The 19,139-nt window shown below is 38.9% G+C and overlaps 1 protein-coding gene across 1 annotated transcript; it reads left to right on the top strand.

Annotated features, from left to right (window-relative positions):
* Positions 1-667: 667 nt before the first annotated feature.
* Positions 668-18,497, top strand: LOC107587264 (kidney mitochondrial carrier protein 1-like). Its single transcript, XM_016274982.1, has 7 exons — positions 668-675; positions 780-874; positions 13,783-13,868; positions 15,839-15,934; positions 16,091-16,215; positions 17,679-17,892; positions 18,150-18,497. Exons 1-7 carry the CDS (start codon positions 668-670, stop codon positions 18,189-18,191), a joined length of 666 nt encoding a protein of 221 aa, XP_016130468.1. The 3' UTR covers positions 18,192-18,497.
* Positions 18,498-19,139: the final 642 nt, after the last annotated feature.

A 19,139-nucleotide genomic window follows, 5' to 3' on the forward strand; every position in this document is an offset into this window, starting at 1 on the left:
TTTGGGGTTTTTGCTGTTTTTAGTAGGACTCCATCAAGCCGAAGGAGCCGCAACAGAAATGGCAAACCTGAACTGGAAGCCGTTTGTCTTTGGGGGAATGGCCTCAATTGTCGCAGAATTCGGTGAGTCTGTGCACCTGCTGTTTTTACATCACCATTATCATCTATTACAGATCACTTCTTCATTCAAAGGTATTAATACAAGCTCTTATCTCAAATGGAAGTGCCATAGATTTTGTGACTGTAGTACTGTAAAAAAAAAAAAAGTTAATGATTATGCGGGATATTTGTCTAAATTTCAATTATGAAATGGGACGATGCTGTAGTTGTTTAGCAAAGATATTTCCATTCAGAAAATAAATAAATGCATTTCACGTGTCCTGCTTTTCTTGTGAAAGAAACTATGGTGAAATGTCCTACTGTTGAACCTCTTTGCACAAAACTTTGCATATATGCTTTGCATGATTTTGTCTGTCTTCAGTACAGCTTTGTGAATAAGAAAACATTTGACAGATGTTTGATGATGTGCAAACTTTAATGTTTTCTAACACTGACAGTGACAATTTCATGCTGTTCTCTATTTAGATTATTCTGAGAAAACAGCAATAGCTAATCATTCAAGCTTTATGTTAATCCGTACATTAATAAATGTGCTTGTTTGTCATTGCATGGACTTGTGATGTATTATAGTCTGTCATTTAAACAATTATATATTTAGATTTACATTAACCTCAGTATGGAAATAAAGCATTGACCTTGAATTTGTTTTTTTATTCACAGAATTTCACCTGCACTCCTCCGACAAGCTTCCTACGGGACAATCAAGATCGGTACATACAACACATTGAAGAAACTGATTGTTAGTCGTCCAGAAGGTGGGTTTATGGGATGAATGCTTTGATGCTGTTCATGTTGTGCAAGATCTTTTCCATACAACATTACATTATGAGAATAGAACATCATGTTTGCCACTTGGGTTTGATATCTTCAATGAAATCATATGTTTGACTCACTGAACCAGTTTTGTAAGGGTAGCTGTCCTGAAATTTTACCATTTTATTTGGATTTCGCAATCATTGACGTCTAGACATACCTGATTTAACTTTAACAAACTGTATTCATTAGATGATAACCTAATGTATGACTATAAACAGAAGCTATATGAGATGGGGAGTGAACTGTCTCCGGAGAATTATCTATGTCTTAATGTGTTGAGTGATATAGACTAGTTACTACCATGTCAGACAGCATGTCACATGTCACATTTGCTTTGTAACAAAATCGAATAAGCTTCCCAAAGAGGCAAAACGTATAGCACATTTTTGTCAGCATCACATTAATCTTTTAAGTATGAGGCCATTATTAATATTTGTGAGAGCAAATGCGTGATTAGCATGCATAGATTCGATTAGAGTAGCAATACTGTTAACAGACTACCCAAATCAATGTTGAGCATTAGTCTAGTATTCAATTAGTTGCCATTATTGAGTAGTGTTTGTGTGGATACGCATTAGTAATTGTTAATAGTTGCCTATGATCACATTTCAGATCAGCCACTTGTAAGAATACATTTTAATTAGCCACCTAACACTGCCGTAACTACAACTAGGCATGTTGCTATAGAGAACAATAAATTCTGTCTCTTACGGGCTAATTTGAGTTTGTCCTAACCAGCTGTAATCACAATGAGTGTCACAATGTTTGTTTCTATTTCTATGCCGTTGCGATGAGTCGTTCTGCTCACAGTGACTTTGTTTGGATCAAGGTCCCGTTCCACAAATTTGTTCTATGGGCACTGAAATTTTTTTCGGCTTCTCACTAGGGTTTTGACGGTGAGGACATTGTCCCACCAGTTAATCGACGTGTGACAACACCGGTATCACCGTGGGGGTGTTCCCGCTTTTCCTTGTTTTCCTTCGCTTTTAAATAGCTTGTAAAAGCGGCGTGCGCATTTTACTTTCACTTTCAAATAGTGGCAATTCGGCATAAAGCAATTGTTCGAATTAGCGGCAGTTCGGCATCAATTGCTTGAATGCAACAACAAAATACGTCAAACTCACTTTAGCCTGTATATAAAACATAGAACTTTTATTAACAAAACAAATAAAAATACACCATGCTATAGGGCAGGCTATGCCTAATATAAAATAATAAATAACTTGCATGACATTTAAATAGGTATACAAAACTGGACATAGGCAAAGTAAACGTATAATATATAACCAAATAAATAAGAAACGTAAAACGTTTATTAGCAAAACGAGTAAGAAAGCTTGGAGGCACGGCATACACCTTGATGTCAAATAAAATAAATAAATGACACCAAGTTTAAATAAAGTAAAAATCAGCTATTCCACAATGTGGAACCAATTAAATAAGAAACGAATGTTTAAAAAAACGTCCAAAATCACCTTAGATAAACGGCAAAAGTCAACAGGCATTTCAAAATCCAAAATATTGCCAAACAGGCGCTTTTGCATTTCGTTTCTAAACTAAATCATCCACGATCGTCTTGTCTGTCTCACCCCACTCTTCTTGTCAGTCAGCTCTCCTCACTCTCCTCACTGGATAAATGAAGTCTGATCTGTGACACAACTGTCGTTCGGCACGCTGCATTGAGCAGCCGTGTTCAGTTTTTAATTGTAGTGTCTGTTCGTTTACTGAACTCAATGATTTTTATTACTATAAAAAAATCAAAAAGACTGGGGGTCGGTGCCGCGGTGGGCAAGTGTCGTTAACCGGTGTTGCGGCTTAACACCGGTATCACCGTCAGCACCGTCTATCGCGGCAAGCCTACTTCTCACTTTACTGCACAAATAACTCCTCAATTTGTATAGTGATTAGGGCTACAATTGAGATGAATGGTAAGAAACGTAATGATTTTCATTAGGATTCTCTTACAATTCTGGTTTCATAACTATTCCCTCGATGAGAAACATTTTTCAAGAACAAATTAAATTTCAGATTTGAGCAAAACAGATTTTACGAATCAGAAATACATACATTTTTGTGGGTTCTACAAAAAGACTTTTGGTAACGCTTTCTATGAAGCCCGTATTTATAATTCATTATAAGGGTATTAAGGCATTAATATTAAGGCACTATAATGAATGAATAATGCATTATAAAAAACCTTATATGTTGTATCATCTCATAAATAATCATAAGTACAGTTTGAATGTATTATAATACTGATTTGTGGTTATAGCTTTTAAGAGTTTGATGATTTACAACACACAATGAACATGTTGTATCCACTTGACTTACGTTACAATGAATTATAATTATAAGAGTTATAATGTATTGTAAGTCTCATATCTTGCCATTGTTTAAGATCTGCACAATAACTTGGTGCATCTTATTAGTGTTTTTACTGTAAAATGACAAATAGAAATTCTTCATGAAAACATCTCAACATGAAAAAAAAGGCTTTTTAATGCAGTCTTATGATTTATAAGTGGTCTGTTTACTTTAAAGGGGTTATATGATGCTTTTTTTAAAGATCATTATTTTGTGTATTTGGTGTAACAGAATATGTTGACATGCTTTAATGTTCAAAAAAACACATTATTTTTCAAATACTGTACATTATTGTAGTTCCTCTATGCCCCGCCTCTCTCAAATGCTTAGTTTTCTACAAAGTCCCTCCTTCCGACAAGCGCAGTCTGCTCTGATTGGCCAGCTGACCCAGTTCATTGTGATTGGCCGAACACCGCAAGCACTCGTCGGAAATGTAACGCCCCTTACCATAATCGCGAGCTTCATCTTTCAAAATAAATGTAAAGACAGAGCCCGAAAGGGGAACATAGTCGTGTGACAGACACAGTGATGAAGCTGGTATGTGTGCAGTACACAAGCCACGGTTAGGACAGCTGACTCCACTGTGATCTCTCACACACACACACACACACACACACAATGCGCAAAACTCCGCATTTGAACAGTCAATAGCAAATACTAAAACTAATAACAAAACAGTAGCTGATTCAGAAGTGCCAGATTGTCATAGCAAAGTCAGAATTACCTCTTCTCCTAGGTTCCCGAAACGGTCGTCCGTAAAATGCATTGCTGTTCTGTTGTAAGTAATCTTAAAGATTCCTAGATGCATCTACTTTCGGAAGGCCAAATAAAGTGCATTTGCTTTCGCCTAGAAACACACAGCATCTCTGACATGGCTGCTTCAACACTAACTGCGGTTACTGAAACCACACCTTCTTTCTTTGCGTGCACATTTGGGCGGCATTATACTAATATTGCCACATAGTGAGGTAGATATGTGGGAGCGTGTTAGAACGAGCCGTTTTAGGGGGGCGTGGCAGAGTCTTAACTTTGATAAAGAATATCTCTTTGGTTTTGAGACTTTAGTGTTTGCAACTTCAGGGATCTTATCTCTGCACAATCAGCTTGTAACACTCCAAAGAGAAAGGAAAACTTGAAATCGCATCATATGACCCCTTTAAGTAAAGTAACTTCACTTTACTTAAAGCAGACAAAGACCACCTATTAATAATAATAATAAATTTTTTTTCTCAAACAGCAGATCAGATGAATGTGTTCACATTTGCTTTTAACTATTTTATTATAATATCAGTATGGTTTTGATGGTACCCTTTAAGACAACTGTTGATAAGTAACTTTGCAACTACATGTCAACTCGCATTGGAGTATTAGTAGTATGTCTGCTAAATATCTGCTTCCCCAACAGACAGTTAACTGACTATAGGCAACTTTGCAAGTATGTCGTCAACTTATTCTACCAACCTTAACCTAAGTCTACCAATACTCTAAGTGAGAGTTAGTTGGCATGTAGTTGCTTATAGTCAATAGACTAAGGTAGGGCTGGGTGATAATTCGATAATGATAATATATATATTTATATATAATTTTCCTCGATAAAACGATATGAAGAGTTCGATATAATGTTTATGCGCCAAAAGCGGAACGAAACAGCGCGACTCATTGAATCGTGCCACACGGACCATTTATCCGCTCGGATCAAAGTTCAGAATAAATGTAACCGTATAAAACTGAGGTTGCTACAATTTTTACAGATGTTACTGATTTTGATAATGAACAAATATTTACCTCTGCGTCTTAACTCAAACTACTATCAAATGTGTATTTCTAAGAGACAAAAAAGTGATATTATTATTATTAATGTTATCAGGCAACCCAAACCTGTTTCTTGATTTGAAACAATATCACTCATTAGAACATGCAGAAACTAAGAAATTAATTTTTCTATTTAGATATTTATTTTGTTAAGGAAAATTAATGGTCTAGTTTCTACAACTTTCACTTTGGAGCAAAAATCTGGCTTTAAACTTTTTCTGTAAAATTTATCGTGATAATTATCGATATCGACTGATATGAAAACAATTATTGTGATAATTCTTTTGGCCATATCGCCCAGCCCTAGACTAAGGGGACCATCAAAAAAAAAAGTAAACATTGCCTTTTTTTAAAATTTATTTGAAAGTATTACACCGGATCTTAAACTAGCTCACAGCAAAATTAACATTAACCTCACAGGAAACACTGGATTGGATAAGTCGTGGCCTAATGGTTAGAGAGTCGGACTCATAACCCAAAGGTTGTGGGTTCGAGTCTCGTACCGGCAGGGATTGTAGGTGGGGGGGGGCTGAATGTACAGCGCTCTCTCCCACCTTCAATACCACGACTAAGGTGCCCTTGAGCAAGGCACCGAACCCCCAACTGCTCCCCGGGCGCCGCAGCATAAATGGCTGCCCACTGCTCCGGGTGTGTGTTCACGGTTTGTGTGTGTTCACTGCTGTGTGTGTGCACTTTGGATGGGTAAATGCAGAGCACTAATTCCGAGTATGGGTCACCTGTGATAATTCTTTTGGCCATATCGCCCAGCCCTAGACTAAGGGGACCATCAAAAAAAAAAGTAAACATTGCCTTTTTTTAAAATTTATTTGAAAGTATTACACCGGATCTTAAACTAGCTCACAGCAAAATTAACATTAACCTCACAGGAAACACTGGATTGGATAAGTCGTGGCCTAATGGTTAGAGAGTCGGACTCATAACCCAAAGGTTGTGGGTTCGAGTCTCGTACCGGCAGGGATTGTAGGGGGGGGGGGGGTGGATGTACAGCGCTCTCTCCCACCTTCAATACCACGACTAAGGTGCCCTTGAGCAAGGCACCGAACCCCCAACTGCTCCCCGGGCGCCGCAGCATAAATGGCTGCCCACTGCTCCGGGTGTGTGTTCACGGTTTGTGTGTGTTCACTGCTGTGTGTGTGCACTTTGGATGGGTAAATGCAGAGCACTAATTCCGAGTATGGGTCACCATACTTGGCCACATGTCACTTCACACTTCATAAGTTTGGTCTCGTACTGTATCGCGTACCTTGTCAGTGTCGTGCGCTTGCTTGGCCATTTGCTGTGATAAACAGGAAAGTGTGTTTAAGCACCAGCAAAACACAGTGTAAAGATATACTCTTTGAGAGAAGCAGTCAATCAGCAGAGGTTAAAAGCAGCTCGTAAGTGTATTTATTTCTTGTCTCAGTGTTTAGCACAGTTGTCGTTGGTGTTAACACTCTTGATGTTAACAGTGACAGTGCTACTGATACTGTCTGCTCCACTCGTACGTCTCGTTTAGACAGTGTCTGCCCCTTGTCTTCCAGGCCAGCTCATACCCCCCCTTCTGCCCCTTGGCTATTTGATGTTCCCCGTGAGCATCGTTCTAAGCTCAAAGCTGCAGAAAGTGTATGGCGCAAAAAAAATAAATAAATCCTACTGACCTTAATGTATATCGATCACTCCTCTCTTCATTCTCTGCTAATGTCTCCACTGCTAAAAGGACATACTATCACAACAAAATTAACAATTTGCCTAACTCTCGCATGCTCTTTAAAACATTTTCCTCCCTCCTTTGTCCTCCTCCTCCCCCTCCTTCATCAACTCTAACAGCTGACGACTTTGCCACATTCTTCATTAATAAAATTACAAACCTCAGTGCACAATTTGCCACACCACAAACACATCTTACCAGAAAACATACACTCGTTTTCATCCTTCTCTCCACTCTCTGAGGCATAAGTCTCTAAACTCATCCTTTCCAATCATCCTACTACTTGTCTGCTTGATCCTATTCCATCTCATCTCCTTCAAGCCATTTCTCCTGCAGTTGTACCTGCACTCACTCACATCGTTAACACATCCCTTCACACTGGTGTTTTTCCCTCAACATTTAAACAGGCTCGTATAACCCCACTTCTTAAGAAACCCACTCTTAACCCAACTCTTTTAGAGAACTACAGACCGGTTTCCCATCTACCTTTCATTGCAAAAACACTTGAAACGTGTTGTGTTCAACCAAGTCTCTGCCTTTCTCACACAGAACAACCTTCTGGACAGCAACCAATCTGGCTTCAGAAGTGGACATTTGACCGAGACTGCCTTGCTCTCAATTGTTGAAGCCCTAAGACTGGCAAGAGCAGCTTCCAAATCTTCTATACTTATTTTGCTGGATCTGTCTGCTGCTTTTGATACGGTGAACCACCAGATTCTCCTGTCAACCCTATTGGAAAATGTCATCTCAGGAACCGCACACCAGTGGTTTGAGTCTTACCTCTAAGAGAGGTCCTTCAAGAGGTGAGGTGTCCAAGTCACAACATCTAGCTACTGGGGTGCCTCAGGGCTCAGTTCTTGGACCACTTCTCTTCTCTGTCTACATGGCATCACTAGGTTCTGTCATTCAGAAACATATCACTGCTATGCTGATGACAAACAACTCTACCTCTCATTCCATCCTGATGATCCGACGATAGCTGCTTGCATCTCAGCATGTCTAACAGACATTTCTTGTTGGATGACGGACCATCACCTTCAACTCAACCTGGCTAAGACAGAACTGTTTGTGGTTTCAACAAACCCATCACTTTATCAATTTCACCATCCAGTTAGGCTCATCAACCATAACTACTTCGAAAACAGCTAGTTGTGATTGATGATAAGCTGAATTTCTCAGACCACATTGCTAAAACTGCCCAGTCCTGCAGATTTGCTTTATGCAACATAAGGAAGGTCAGGCCCTTTCTTTCGGAACATGCAACACAACTCCTTGTTCAAGCTCTTGTTCTATCCAGGCTGGACTATTGCAATGCTCCCTTGGCAGGTCTTCCAGCCACTTCTATCAAACCTCTACAATTAATCCAAAATGCCACTGCAAGATTAGTCTTTAATGAGCCAAAAACTATGCACGTCACCCCTCTGTTCATCAATTTGCACTGGCTTCCAGTAGCTGCTCGCATACAATTGAAAGCATTAATGTTTGCCTAAAAAACATCACTGGCTCTGCACCCATTTACCTAAATTCATTACTTCAGAGTTAACACTAGCTTTTTTTTCAATTCTATCTCCTAGTTTTCTTTGTGTGTGTATATATATATATATGTATGTGTGTGTGTGTGTGTGTGTATATATATATATATATATATATACACACACACACACACACAGTGGGGACAGAGTGTATACAGAACAACATATTTTTTTTCAGACCCCCTTAAATTTTTCACTCTTTGTTATATTGCAGCCATTTGCTAAAATCATTTAAGTTAATTTTTTTCCCTCATTAATGTACACACAGCACCCCATATTGACAGAAAAACACAGAATTGTTGAAATTTTTGCAGATTTATTAAAAAAGAAAAACTGAAATATCACATGGTCCTAAGTATTCAGACCCTTTGCTCAGTATTTAGTAGAAGCACCCTTTTGATCTAATACAGCCATGAGTCTTTTTGGGAAAGATGCAACAAGTTTTTCACACCTGGATTTGGGGATCCTCTGCCATGCCTCCTTGCAGATCCTCTCCAGTTCTGCCAGGTTGGATGGTAAACGTTGGTGGACAGCCATTTTTAGGTCTCTCCAGAGAGGCTCAATTGGGTTTAAGTCAGGGCTCTGGCTGGGCCATTCAAGAACAGTCACAGAGTTGTTGTGAAGCCACTCCTTCGTTATTTTAGCTGTGTGCTTAGGGTCATTGTCTTGTTGGAAGGTAAACCTTCGGCCCAGTCTGAGCTCCTGAGCACTCTGGAGAAGGTTTTCGTCCAGGATATCCCTGTACTTGGCCACATTCATCTTTCCCTCGATTGCAACCAGTCATCCTGTCCCTGCAGCTGAAAAACACCCCCACAGCATGATGCTGCCACCACCATGCTTCACTGTTGGGACAGGTGATGAGCAGTGCCTGGTTTTCTCCACACATACCGCTTAGAATTAAGGCCAAAAAGTTCTATCTTGGTCTCATCAGACCAGAGAATCTTATTCAGGTGTTTTTTAGCAAACTCCATGCAGGCTTTCATGTGTCTTGCACTGAGGAGAGGCTTCCGTCAGGCCACTCTGCCATAAAGCCCCAACTGGTGGAGGGCTGCAGGGATGGTTGACTTTCTACAACTTTCTCCCATCTCCCGACTGCATCTCTGGAGCTCAGCCACAGTGATCTTTGGGTTCTTCTTTACCTCTCTCACCAAGGCTCTTCCCCCCCGAGAGCTCAGTTTGGCCGGACGGCCAGCTCTAGGAAGGGTTCTGATCGTCCCAAACGTCTTCCATTTAAGGAATGGAGGCCACTGTGCTCTTGGGAACCTTAAGTGCAGCAGAAATTTTTTTGTAACCTTGGCCAGATCTGTGCCTTGCCACAATTCTGTCTCTGAGCTCTTCAGGCAGTTCCTTTGACCTCATGATTCTCATTTGCTCTGACATGCACTGTGAGCTGTAAGGTCTTATATAGACAGGTGTGTGGCTTTCCTAATCAAGTCCAATCAGTATAATCAAACACAGCTGGACTCAAATGAAGGTGTAAAACCATCTCAAGGATGATCGGAAGAAATGGACAGCACCTGAGTTAAATATATGAGTGTCACAGCAAAGGGTCTGAATACTTAGGACCATGTGATATCTCAGTTTTTCTTTTTTAATAAATCTGCAAAAACGTCAACAATTCTGTGTTTTTCTATCAATATGGGGTGCTGTGTGTACATTAATGAGGAAAAAAAAATTAACTTAAATGATTTTAGCAAATGGCTGCAATATAACAAAGAGTGAAAAATTTAAGGGGGTCTGAATACTTTCCTTACCCACTGTATATATATATATATATATATATACACATACATACCTTGCTACATGTACTGTGTTAGGCTAACCGAGACTTGTCACATTTGCACTTACATATTGTTGCTCTTTTGTTAGTTTTGATTGCTTCTATTGTCCTCATTTGTATATTAATTTGGATAAAAGCGTCTGCTAAATGACTAAATGTGAATGTGATGAGTGGATTTAATATGGTATTAATTATTTGTTATAAATAATCATACTCTTAAAAGTTATAACCACAAATGCTTAAGTATTACAGTTATTATAATTGCTGTTATGATTATTTATGAGATGATGCAACATATTATAAGGTCTTTTTATAATGCATTCTTTATAATGTCTTAAGAATACCCCTGTAATGTATTATAAATACAGGCTTCATAGAAAGTGTTACGGACTTTATTTATTTTTTAGATTAGAATACAATCCAATAATTATCAATTATATATTACATAATCTTGGTTTGTTTAGAATCTGACAAAAGCAATGACTAATTTGTTTTTTTTAAACAAGTATTTTGATACTAAAAATAACTGCCATGCCATTTGCTCAGGAATCGGTCTAAATTGTTGAGCTGTATGGTTTTTGATTTATTAAAGGGTTTATTCATTGAAAAATGTTTCAAACCTTTAACACTTTAGTTTATCTTTGAAGCACAAATTATATATTTTTAATAAAACCTGAGAGATTTCTGTCCCTCCATTGAATCCCTATTTCACCAAAGCTTCAAACGTTGTAAAAGTAAAACATGTATTGTTTAATCCTACAAAGCCTACTGTATCATTTGATATGCAAATTTCTCTGAATTATTAACATGATCAAGACTTTGCTGAAAAACTGCTATACACAATTTACTGCGTGCCTTCTGTTGTCTGATTGATTATTTCTTTTTTAGCTGATAGTTCTTTTAGTGTATTTCTATATACGTTCACCAGGGACACGTCTTTTTTCTGTGACATCTTTACTGATTTATATAATTTAAATGTAAGAATAAATTGTGTTGTTAGTAATATTTCAAGATGAACATTTATTTAAATGAAGCAATTTATTCATTTGATTTTTGAAAATGTATGGATAATCATGTTAAAATTCCTACAGTCCTACAGCAACTCTGAAGCAGCTGCAGGAATTTGACAAAGAGTGGTCATTGTGTGCATGTGACAACAATATCACAAATGTGGCTTGTAGGGGAAGGTTGCAAGAAAAAAGCCACTCCTCAAGAAAGGCCACATGCAGTCACGACTGAGCTTTGCCAAAACACACCTTGAAGATTCAGAGGCAGATGAGACTACAATTTTATTATTTGGAAATCCAATACAGCTCACCATCCAAAACACAGCATTCCTACAGTAAAGCATGGAGGTGGTGATATCCTGTTATGAGGGTGTTTCTCTGCAGCAGGGACTGGAGCAATTGTGAGGATAGAAGTTAAAATGCATGGGGCAAAATACTGTCAAATTCTTGAAAAAAATCTGCTGCCCTCTGCCAGAAAGTTGTCAATGGGAAGAAGATTTACCTTCCAACATGACAGTGACCAAAAGCACACCGCAAAACTGAGCATGCAGTGGTTGAAGGAGAAAAAGGTGAATGTCCTTGCATGGTCTAGTCAGAGCCCAGACTCAAACCCCACTGACAATCTGTGGATTGACTTGAAGACTGCAGTCCACAAACGCTCACCATCAACTTTAACTGAACTTGAGCAGTTCTGCAAAGAAGAGTTTGCAAATATTTCAAAGTTAGTAGAGACCGAGACAAATCCCAACAGACTAAAGGCTGTAATTAAAGCAAAAAGGTGGTTCAACTAAATACTGACACAAGGGGGTGGTCCTTTTTCCAACTCCGTGATTGCTTTTTTTCTGACATGTTGGTGTTATATGTTATATCTTTCACTTAGATGTTATAAGCTGCACTGGGTAAATACAAAAATATAGATGAAACAAAAACGTGTCCATCTTCATTTCAGGCTGCAAAGCAACAAAAATTTGATTATTTTAAAGGGGGGTGATTCTTTTCTATACCCATGTTAGTAGTCTGCTGTACTATTATAACGATCTCATTGATTTACTTTAAAAGCTATCAGAATTGTATCTTATTGGCCATATTTTGACATTTTTGCTCATATTAAAATCCTTATCAAATATGAGTCACCATCAACTTTAACTGAACTTGAGCAGTTCTGCAAAGAAGAGTTTGCAAATATTGCAAAGTTAGTAGAGACCGAGACAAATCCCAACAGACTAAAGGCTGTAATTAAAGCAAAAAGGTGGTTCAACTAAATACTGACACAAGGGGGTGGTCCTTTTTCCAACTCCGTGATTGCTTTTTTTCTGACATGTTGGTGTTATATGTTATATCTTTCACTTAGATGTTATAAGCTGCACTGGGTAAATACAAAAATATAGATGAAACAAAAACGTGTCCATCTTCATTTCAGGCTGCAAAGCAACAAAAATTTGATTATTTTAAAGGGGGGTGATTCTTTTCTATACCCATGTTAGTAGTCTGCTGTACTATTATAACGATCTCATTGATTTACTTTAAAAGCTATCAGAATTGTATCTTATTGGCCATATTTTGACATTTTTGCTCATATTAAAATCCTTATCAAATATGATACTCAGCAAAAAACACATTCCATATGTCAGGTTTTACAGGGTTAATAATCTTGCGAATAAACTAATTTAGGCTTTTATTTACATATAAACATTGATCAAAGCACATACATAGAGCACATTAAATATAGTAAATGGAAGCTCAAATGCCTGATTGCCATGCAGGAACAAACCTTATTGGAACTTCATTCTGTTTTCTCACCTGTGGCTGTTGTTTGTCTGGTGTCTGGTACATAACGGGGTTTTAAGGAATAGTTGTTGTTGTTTTTTTTGACACTTAAATGTAGCATTTAGCTACATTTTCCACCATTACGCCAAAACCCTAGCTCTACCAATTCTGGACTACAAAACAAGGTGTAACCACCATGACTAATGTACAGTCCAAACAAAAGGTGCCGAATTGGCAGACAAACACGTCTCTAGCGTTACCTTATCTGGTGCTGGCGCATCTGACATGGTACAAAATCTTCTTTTCTCTGCAAACAATATCTGTATTACTTGAATCCCTGCCATAAAGAAAGGCCACAGTTGGTCAACAGTGGATTTTTATTGTATTGAACAGGCTGTATTTAGACACTTCTGGCCAAGAGTCTAAATACAGCCTGTTAGTGTGTGGGTACCAATACCTGTTCTGCTGCAAAACTAAATGGCTGGTCTGACTTTTGGTCACATTGATCAAGGAATTACTCTATCTAAATTTGATCAGCACTTTACCCTTTATTTATTTATTTATTTATTTTTTTACATCTCTCTTATCATTGGTGCCTTGATCTATAAAGGCTGGCTGCTACATCTTAAAATAGTGGAACAAGACCTTACTTAAAGAGCTTTTACAAAAATAGGGCTTTTTGTGTGATTTTTAAATGAGTTAATCTGCGTTTGATTGTTGCCTGTAGTCTTTTTCCTGCCTTACTATCTTTGTAATATTACTGATTTATTGTTAAACTCTTTTTGTTCTGTGGCTTTACTTTCCTGTGTGTGTGTTTTTATTTTGAATGAAATGTACTGAAGGACATTCTGAATCTAATGGCTGCTCTTTTTTTCAGATGAGACTATGGTGATTAATGTGTTTTGTGGTGTGGTGTCTGGAGTTTTGTCATCCTCTTTGGCAAATCCAACTGATGTGCTAAAGGTAATTAAAATCAAATCTTCATCTCCTTAAAAACCAATGATTACAAATGTTAGCATAATTCCGAACGTTTTAGATCTACATATAAATCATCTCTTAAAGGGGTCATATGACGTTGCTGAAAAGAACATTATTTTGTGTATTTGGTGTAATGAAATGTTTATGCGGTTTAAGGTTAAAAAAACACATTATTTTCCACATACTGTACATTATTGTTTCTCCTCTATGCCCCGCCTTTTTGAAACGCGTCGATTTTTACAAAGCTCATCGGTCTGAAAAGCGAGGTGTGCACTGATTGGCCAGCTATCCAGTGCGTTGTGATTGGCCGAATACCTCAAGCGTGTGATGGAAATGTTACGCCTCTACCATACTGTGATGCCTTGTCCCGGCCGGAGCGACGAGACAAAAACATTAAAACCCATTATAAACTAGACATTTGTTGCATCCAGTGGAGATATAATTACGGATTATAATGACTTATACTGTCTTTTTATGCGTTGCATTGCATCGCGCCGTGTAAATATAAAACCATGTCTGCATTTGTGATCTGAGAAATGACAAACAACAAATGCTACTCTATACTGCTAAAAACTCGCATTTGAATCATCAGTGGCAAATTCTTACTTTAAAAAAACGTACTTACAGTCTGTGAGTCAGAACAGCCGGCATTGTAGTCTACTCTACCAGGATCAGGAAATGCGCAAAGTTGATGTATTTCCTCAGCAACCAGCACGGATCAGCTCCAGGCATGACGAAGTGGATATCGTCCTCTTTTGGAAGACCAAACAAAGTAGTTTTGCTTTCACAACGAAACACACAGCGCCTTCACGACATGGCGGCTGCAACAACAATACTACAGCGAGAATAAAAGTTACTAAAAGTCTTCTTTCTTTGCGTGAACATTTGGGCGGTGTTATGCAAATCTTCCCACATCGTGACGTAGACATGTGGGGGCGTGTTAGAACGAGCCGTTTTAGGTAGGCGTGGTTGACTTAACTTTTATACAGAATATCTCTTTGGATTTGAGACTTTAGTCTTTACAACTTTACAGATCTTCTTTATGCACCAAGAGCTTGTAACACTCCAAAGAGAAAGGAAAAATTGAAATCGCATCATTTGACCTTAACTTTAAGGTCTGACTTTATAACATATCTGTTTTCTCAGGGTTATGAGAGGGGGAGGGGGAGGGGATCTTATTTAAAGTCATGATGAATAAAGAATAAATTAATTTTTTCCCCCTGGTTTGATAAGGTACACTTGTAAGAAAATAACAGTGGCTGGGACCGACTTTCAGAATCACCTTCACTTAAAACGATACAAACTAATCCTGTTTACATGAAATAAGTCTGCTCTTGGGCAGGTTTGAGCTTATGGACCTGTTGCTATAACAGCAACTCCAGGAGGAGCTTCAAAGAACCAAACAATCCTGCATAATGTCAAATCATCAACAATAAAATTCAGCTAACCGAGTAATCCACATACAAAGAACAGACCCATGAGCAGCAGATATGCTAAGATGCTTTTTTACCTTGCTGTGTCGGGAGAGTGCTGCAGGTGCGAGTGGTGAAAACACGGAATGAGTTTAGTTTATATGGACTCTGAATGAGCCAAGTTGAGTAGATTTGAGGAGGCAGCAGTGTGGATCTTAAGGCTTTAGCTAAAATGCAGAATGGAGTTTAATTTGTTTGGGCATTCCTCAAGTGGAATGGATTTGACCGATGGCACTCTGAAAAGTGAACAGTAAAAGTGAGTGGGTCGAATATCATTGGTCTTAAAAAGTGAGTGGGTCTTGTCCCACCCACATACAATGGTTCCGATGCCCATGCTTTAGTATGTATGCTCGTGGCACTGTGTGCGCACTTGCATTAAATATATTTCTGACCTTAGCTTTAACCTCACTTTTAGTTTTTACAACACCGATCTCACCCAAGTTAGTTTTTTCTTATGTCCTGTTATTTCCTTCTGCTTTTCAGATTCGCATGCAGGCTCAAGGCAGCCTGTTACAGGGAAGCATGATGTCTAATTTCATTAACATTTACCAGACTGAAGGCACGCGAGGCCTGTGGAGGGTGAGTGCTTTTGTCATGTCTTATGTTACACATCGGTGGTGAGATTTTAAAATATGTGACCATCAGTTGTTTGAATTATTCATTAGCATTCCAGCTTTTTAAATGCAACACATTATAGGTTTTGCTTTAATACTGTGATGTCTTCATTGTTTTCAGGGTGTAATTCCTACCGCACAGAGGGCGGCCATCGTGGTGGGTGTAGAGCTGCCAGTCTATGACATCACCAAGAAGCATTTGATTCTTTCAGGCCTCATGGGAGACACAGTGTTCACTCATTTCATGTGAGCATCTCTACCAGTACTTGCTTTGTTGATTCAAAATTTGATTTATTAAAGGGGTCATATGATGCTGCTAAAAAGAACATTATTTGGTGTATTTGGTGTAATGAAATGTGTTTATGCGGTTTAAAGTAAAAAAAAAAAAACCATTATTTTCCACATACTGTACATTATTGTTTCTCCTGTATGCCCCGCCTTTTTGAAACGCGTCGATTTTTACAAAGCTCATCGGTCTGAACAAGCAAGGTGTGCTGTAATTGGCCAGCTATCCAGTGCGTTGTGATTGGCCAAATACCTCAAGGGTGAGACGGAACTGTTACGCCCCTCACCATACTGTTGATGCCGTGTCCCGGCCGGAGCGACGAGACAACATTAAAACCCATCACAAACTAGGCATTTGTTGCATCCAGTGGGGACATAATTACTGATTATAATGACTTATATTGTCTTTTTACGCGTTGCGTTGCATTGCATCGCGCCGCGTAAACATAAAACTCTGTCTGCATTTGTGATCAGAGAAATGACAAACAACAAGTGCTACTCTACCCTGGCCGAAACTCGCATTTGAATCATCAATGGCAAATTCTTTAAATGAAAACGTACTTACGTGAGTCAGAACTGCTGGCATTTTAGTTTAATGTTACTCTCCCAGAATCAGTAAACAGTCCTCCATAAAATGTGCTGCATACATCTGGATATTTGGGTTGAACTGTTCTGGAACAGTGTTGTGAATACAACTTTACCACTGATTTGTAGTCGTGTCCTCTTTTTTGGAAGACCAAACAAAGTAGTTTCGCTTTCACAACAAAAAAACAGCGGCCTAGCGTGAGTGGAAGCCCCGGCTTAGCATGCACTGAGGCCGGGCTAGAGTGAGCAGAGGTGGCGGTGTCGAGAACGGCGCGGCAGGTGGATCCGACGAAGGAGCGGCAAGCACATGTGTCGACCCCAGGCTTCGTCCACGGTGAAAGCCGTTCCAGCGATCCACAGCGCAAAGTTGATGCATTTCTTCAGTGACCAGCACGGATCAGCTCTAGGCATGACGAAGCGGATATCATCCTCTTTTGGAAGACCAAAGTAGTTTGGCTTTCACAACGAAGCACACAGCGTCTTCAGGACATGGCGGCGGCAACAATACTACAGTGAGAATAAAAGTTACGCCTTTCTTTGCGTGAACATTTGGGCGGCGTTATGCAAATCTTCCCACATAGTGATGTAGATATGTGGGGGCGTGTTCGAACGAGCCGTTATAGGTAGGGGTGGCTGACTCTTAACTTTTATAAAGAATATCTCTTTGGATTTGAGACTTTAGTCTTTGCAACTTTACAGATCTTCTTTATGCACCAAGAGCTTGTAACACTCCAAAGAGAAAGGAAAAATTGAAATCGCATCATATGACCCCTTTTAATGAGGCACAAACGTTGACCTAACGAGGAACGTGATCCATATCGTTTCTTCTGTTTATTTAGTTCCAGTTTCACGTGTGGTCTGGCAGGTGCTTTAGCCTCCAACCCAGTGGATGTGGTGAGGACACGTATGATGAATCAACGTGTGCTCGCAGGTAACCTTCTGTACAAGGGTACCCTGGACGGACTCATGCAGACCTGGAAAAACGAAGGATTTTTTGCTCTCTATAAAGGCTTCTGGCCCAACTGGCTGCGTCTAGGGCCCTGGAACATAATTGTATCCTTTGACAATAAAATGTGTTTTGATTTAATTTTGATATTTTGACTTAAAAAATGTCCTTGGTTTTGTAATGTTTGCATAGTCCAACCACTAGAGGTCAGCATATTAGAACATGAAGTTGTATAGCATGTCAAATTTGCCCCTTTGGGTGAGCAAAAACATGTTGTTTAACTTTAAATGCAAATTAACTAATGAATGAATTGACTATACATAGTCTGTTATGATCGTTTTGTGATCCTTGACTTAAGTTTCAGTTCTTCATCACCTTTGAGCAGCTGAAGAAGCTTTCATTGTAGAGTTTGTGACTTCCCTGAGCTGTGTGTATGTGTCTGGGGTTTCTGTCCTTCAGCATTTACCATCCCTTCTCCGTCACACACCTATAAGTATTTTTATTTAAGAACGAACATGTATTTTGTTCTCATTTGCATTGTACATACTTGACCTATTTAAACACACTTGTTTTTGCACCTAAATGCTTTGTGTTTCACTCCTGGCAGCTATGTTGTCCGTCACCGCCATGTTCTCAGGCCCAGTGGAGTTTTCATCATATACAGTGGGTACGGAAAGTATTCAGACCCCCTTACATTTTTCACTCTTTGTTATATTGCAGCCATTTGCTAAAATCATTTAAGTAAATTTGTCAGCTAGGAGCAGCACTGGTGTAAATTTGAGGTAAAGGGCTATAGCAAAAACTGGAAACCACGAGGCATAGTTTCTCCACACTGGTTTGAGAGTTTGAAATTATAGCATAAGTTACTAAAAACACATCCGCCATGTGGGGGATGTAAAGCAATAGTTTAGTGTAGAACTGAATGTAGTTGGTGAATATAAGCAGGAATATTTGAGGTCCACGCACTCCAAATTAGACATTTTCCTTGTAATTTAATATGTAAACACAGCTTGTGCAGTGATAATGTATTTTGCTTCATCTGTAGACTGCAGATATGATAGAAATTGCCCACGTTGCAAACTTGTATGCAGCCCAAATTAATACCAAAGGAACTAGTAAAGGGAGATGTGGCCTCATATCCTGGATATTTGAGCTCAGTGGGACTTATTCATAAAACATAAGCCAATTTCAGTGTAGCCTAAGTCTGTTCTTGCGCAAGTGGTCGCATTTAATTCAAAATTGCTCAGAAATTGTTACGCATGTTTCATAAGGCCCAATGTGCGCAAAAAGCTTTTTATCCCATATTATGTCAAGGTCCTCTGAAAAGCTCCATGAAAGTGGGTTAGAAGTTTAT

The sequence above is a fragment of the Sinocyclocheilus grahami genome, unplaced genomic scaffold (genome assembly GCF_001515645.1).
Source record: "Sinocyclocheilus grahami isolate Dianchi unplaced genomic scaffold, SAMN03320097.WGS_v1.1 scaffold91.1, whole genome shotgun sequence".
NCBI lineage: Eukaryota > Metazoa > Chordata > Actinopteri > Cypriniformes > Cyprinidae > Sinocyclocheilus > Sinocyclocheilus grahami.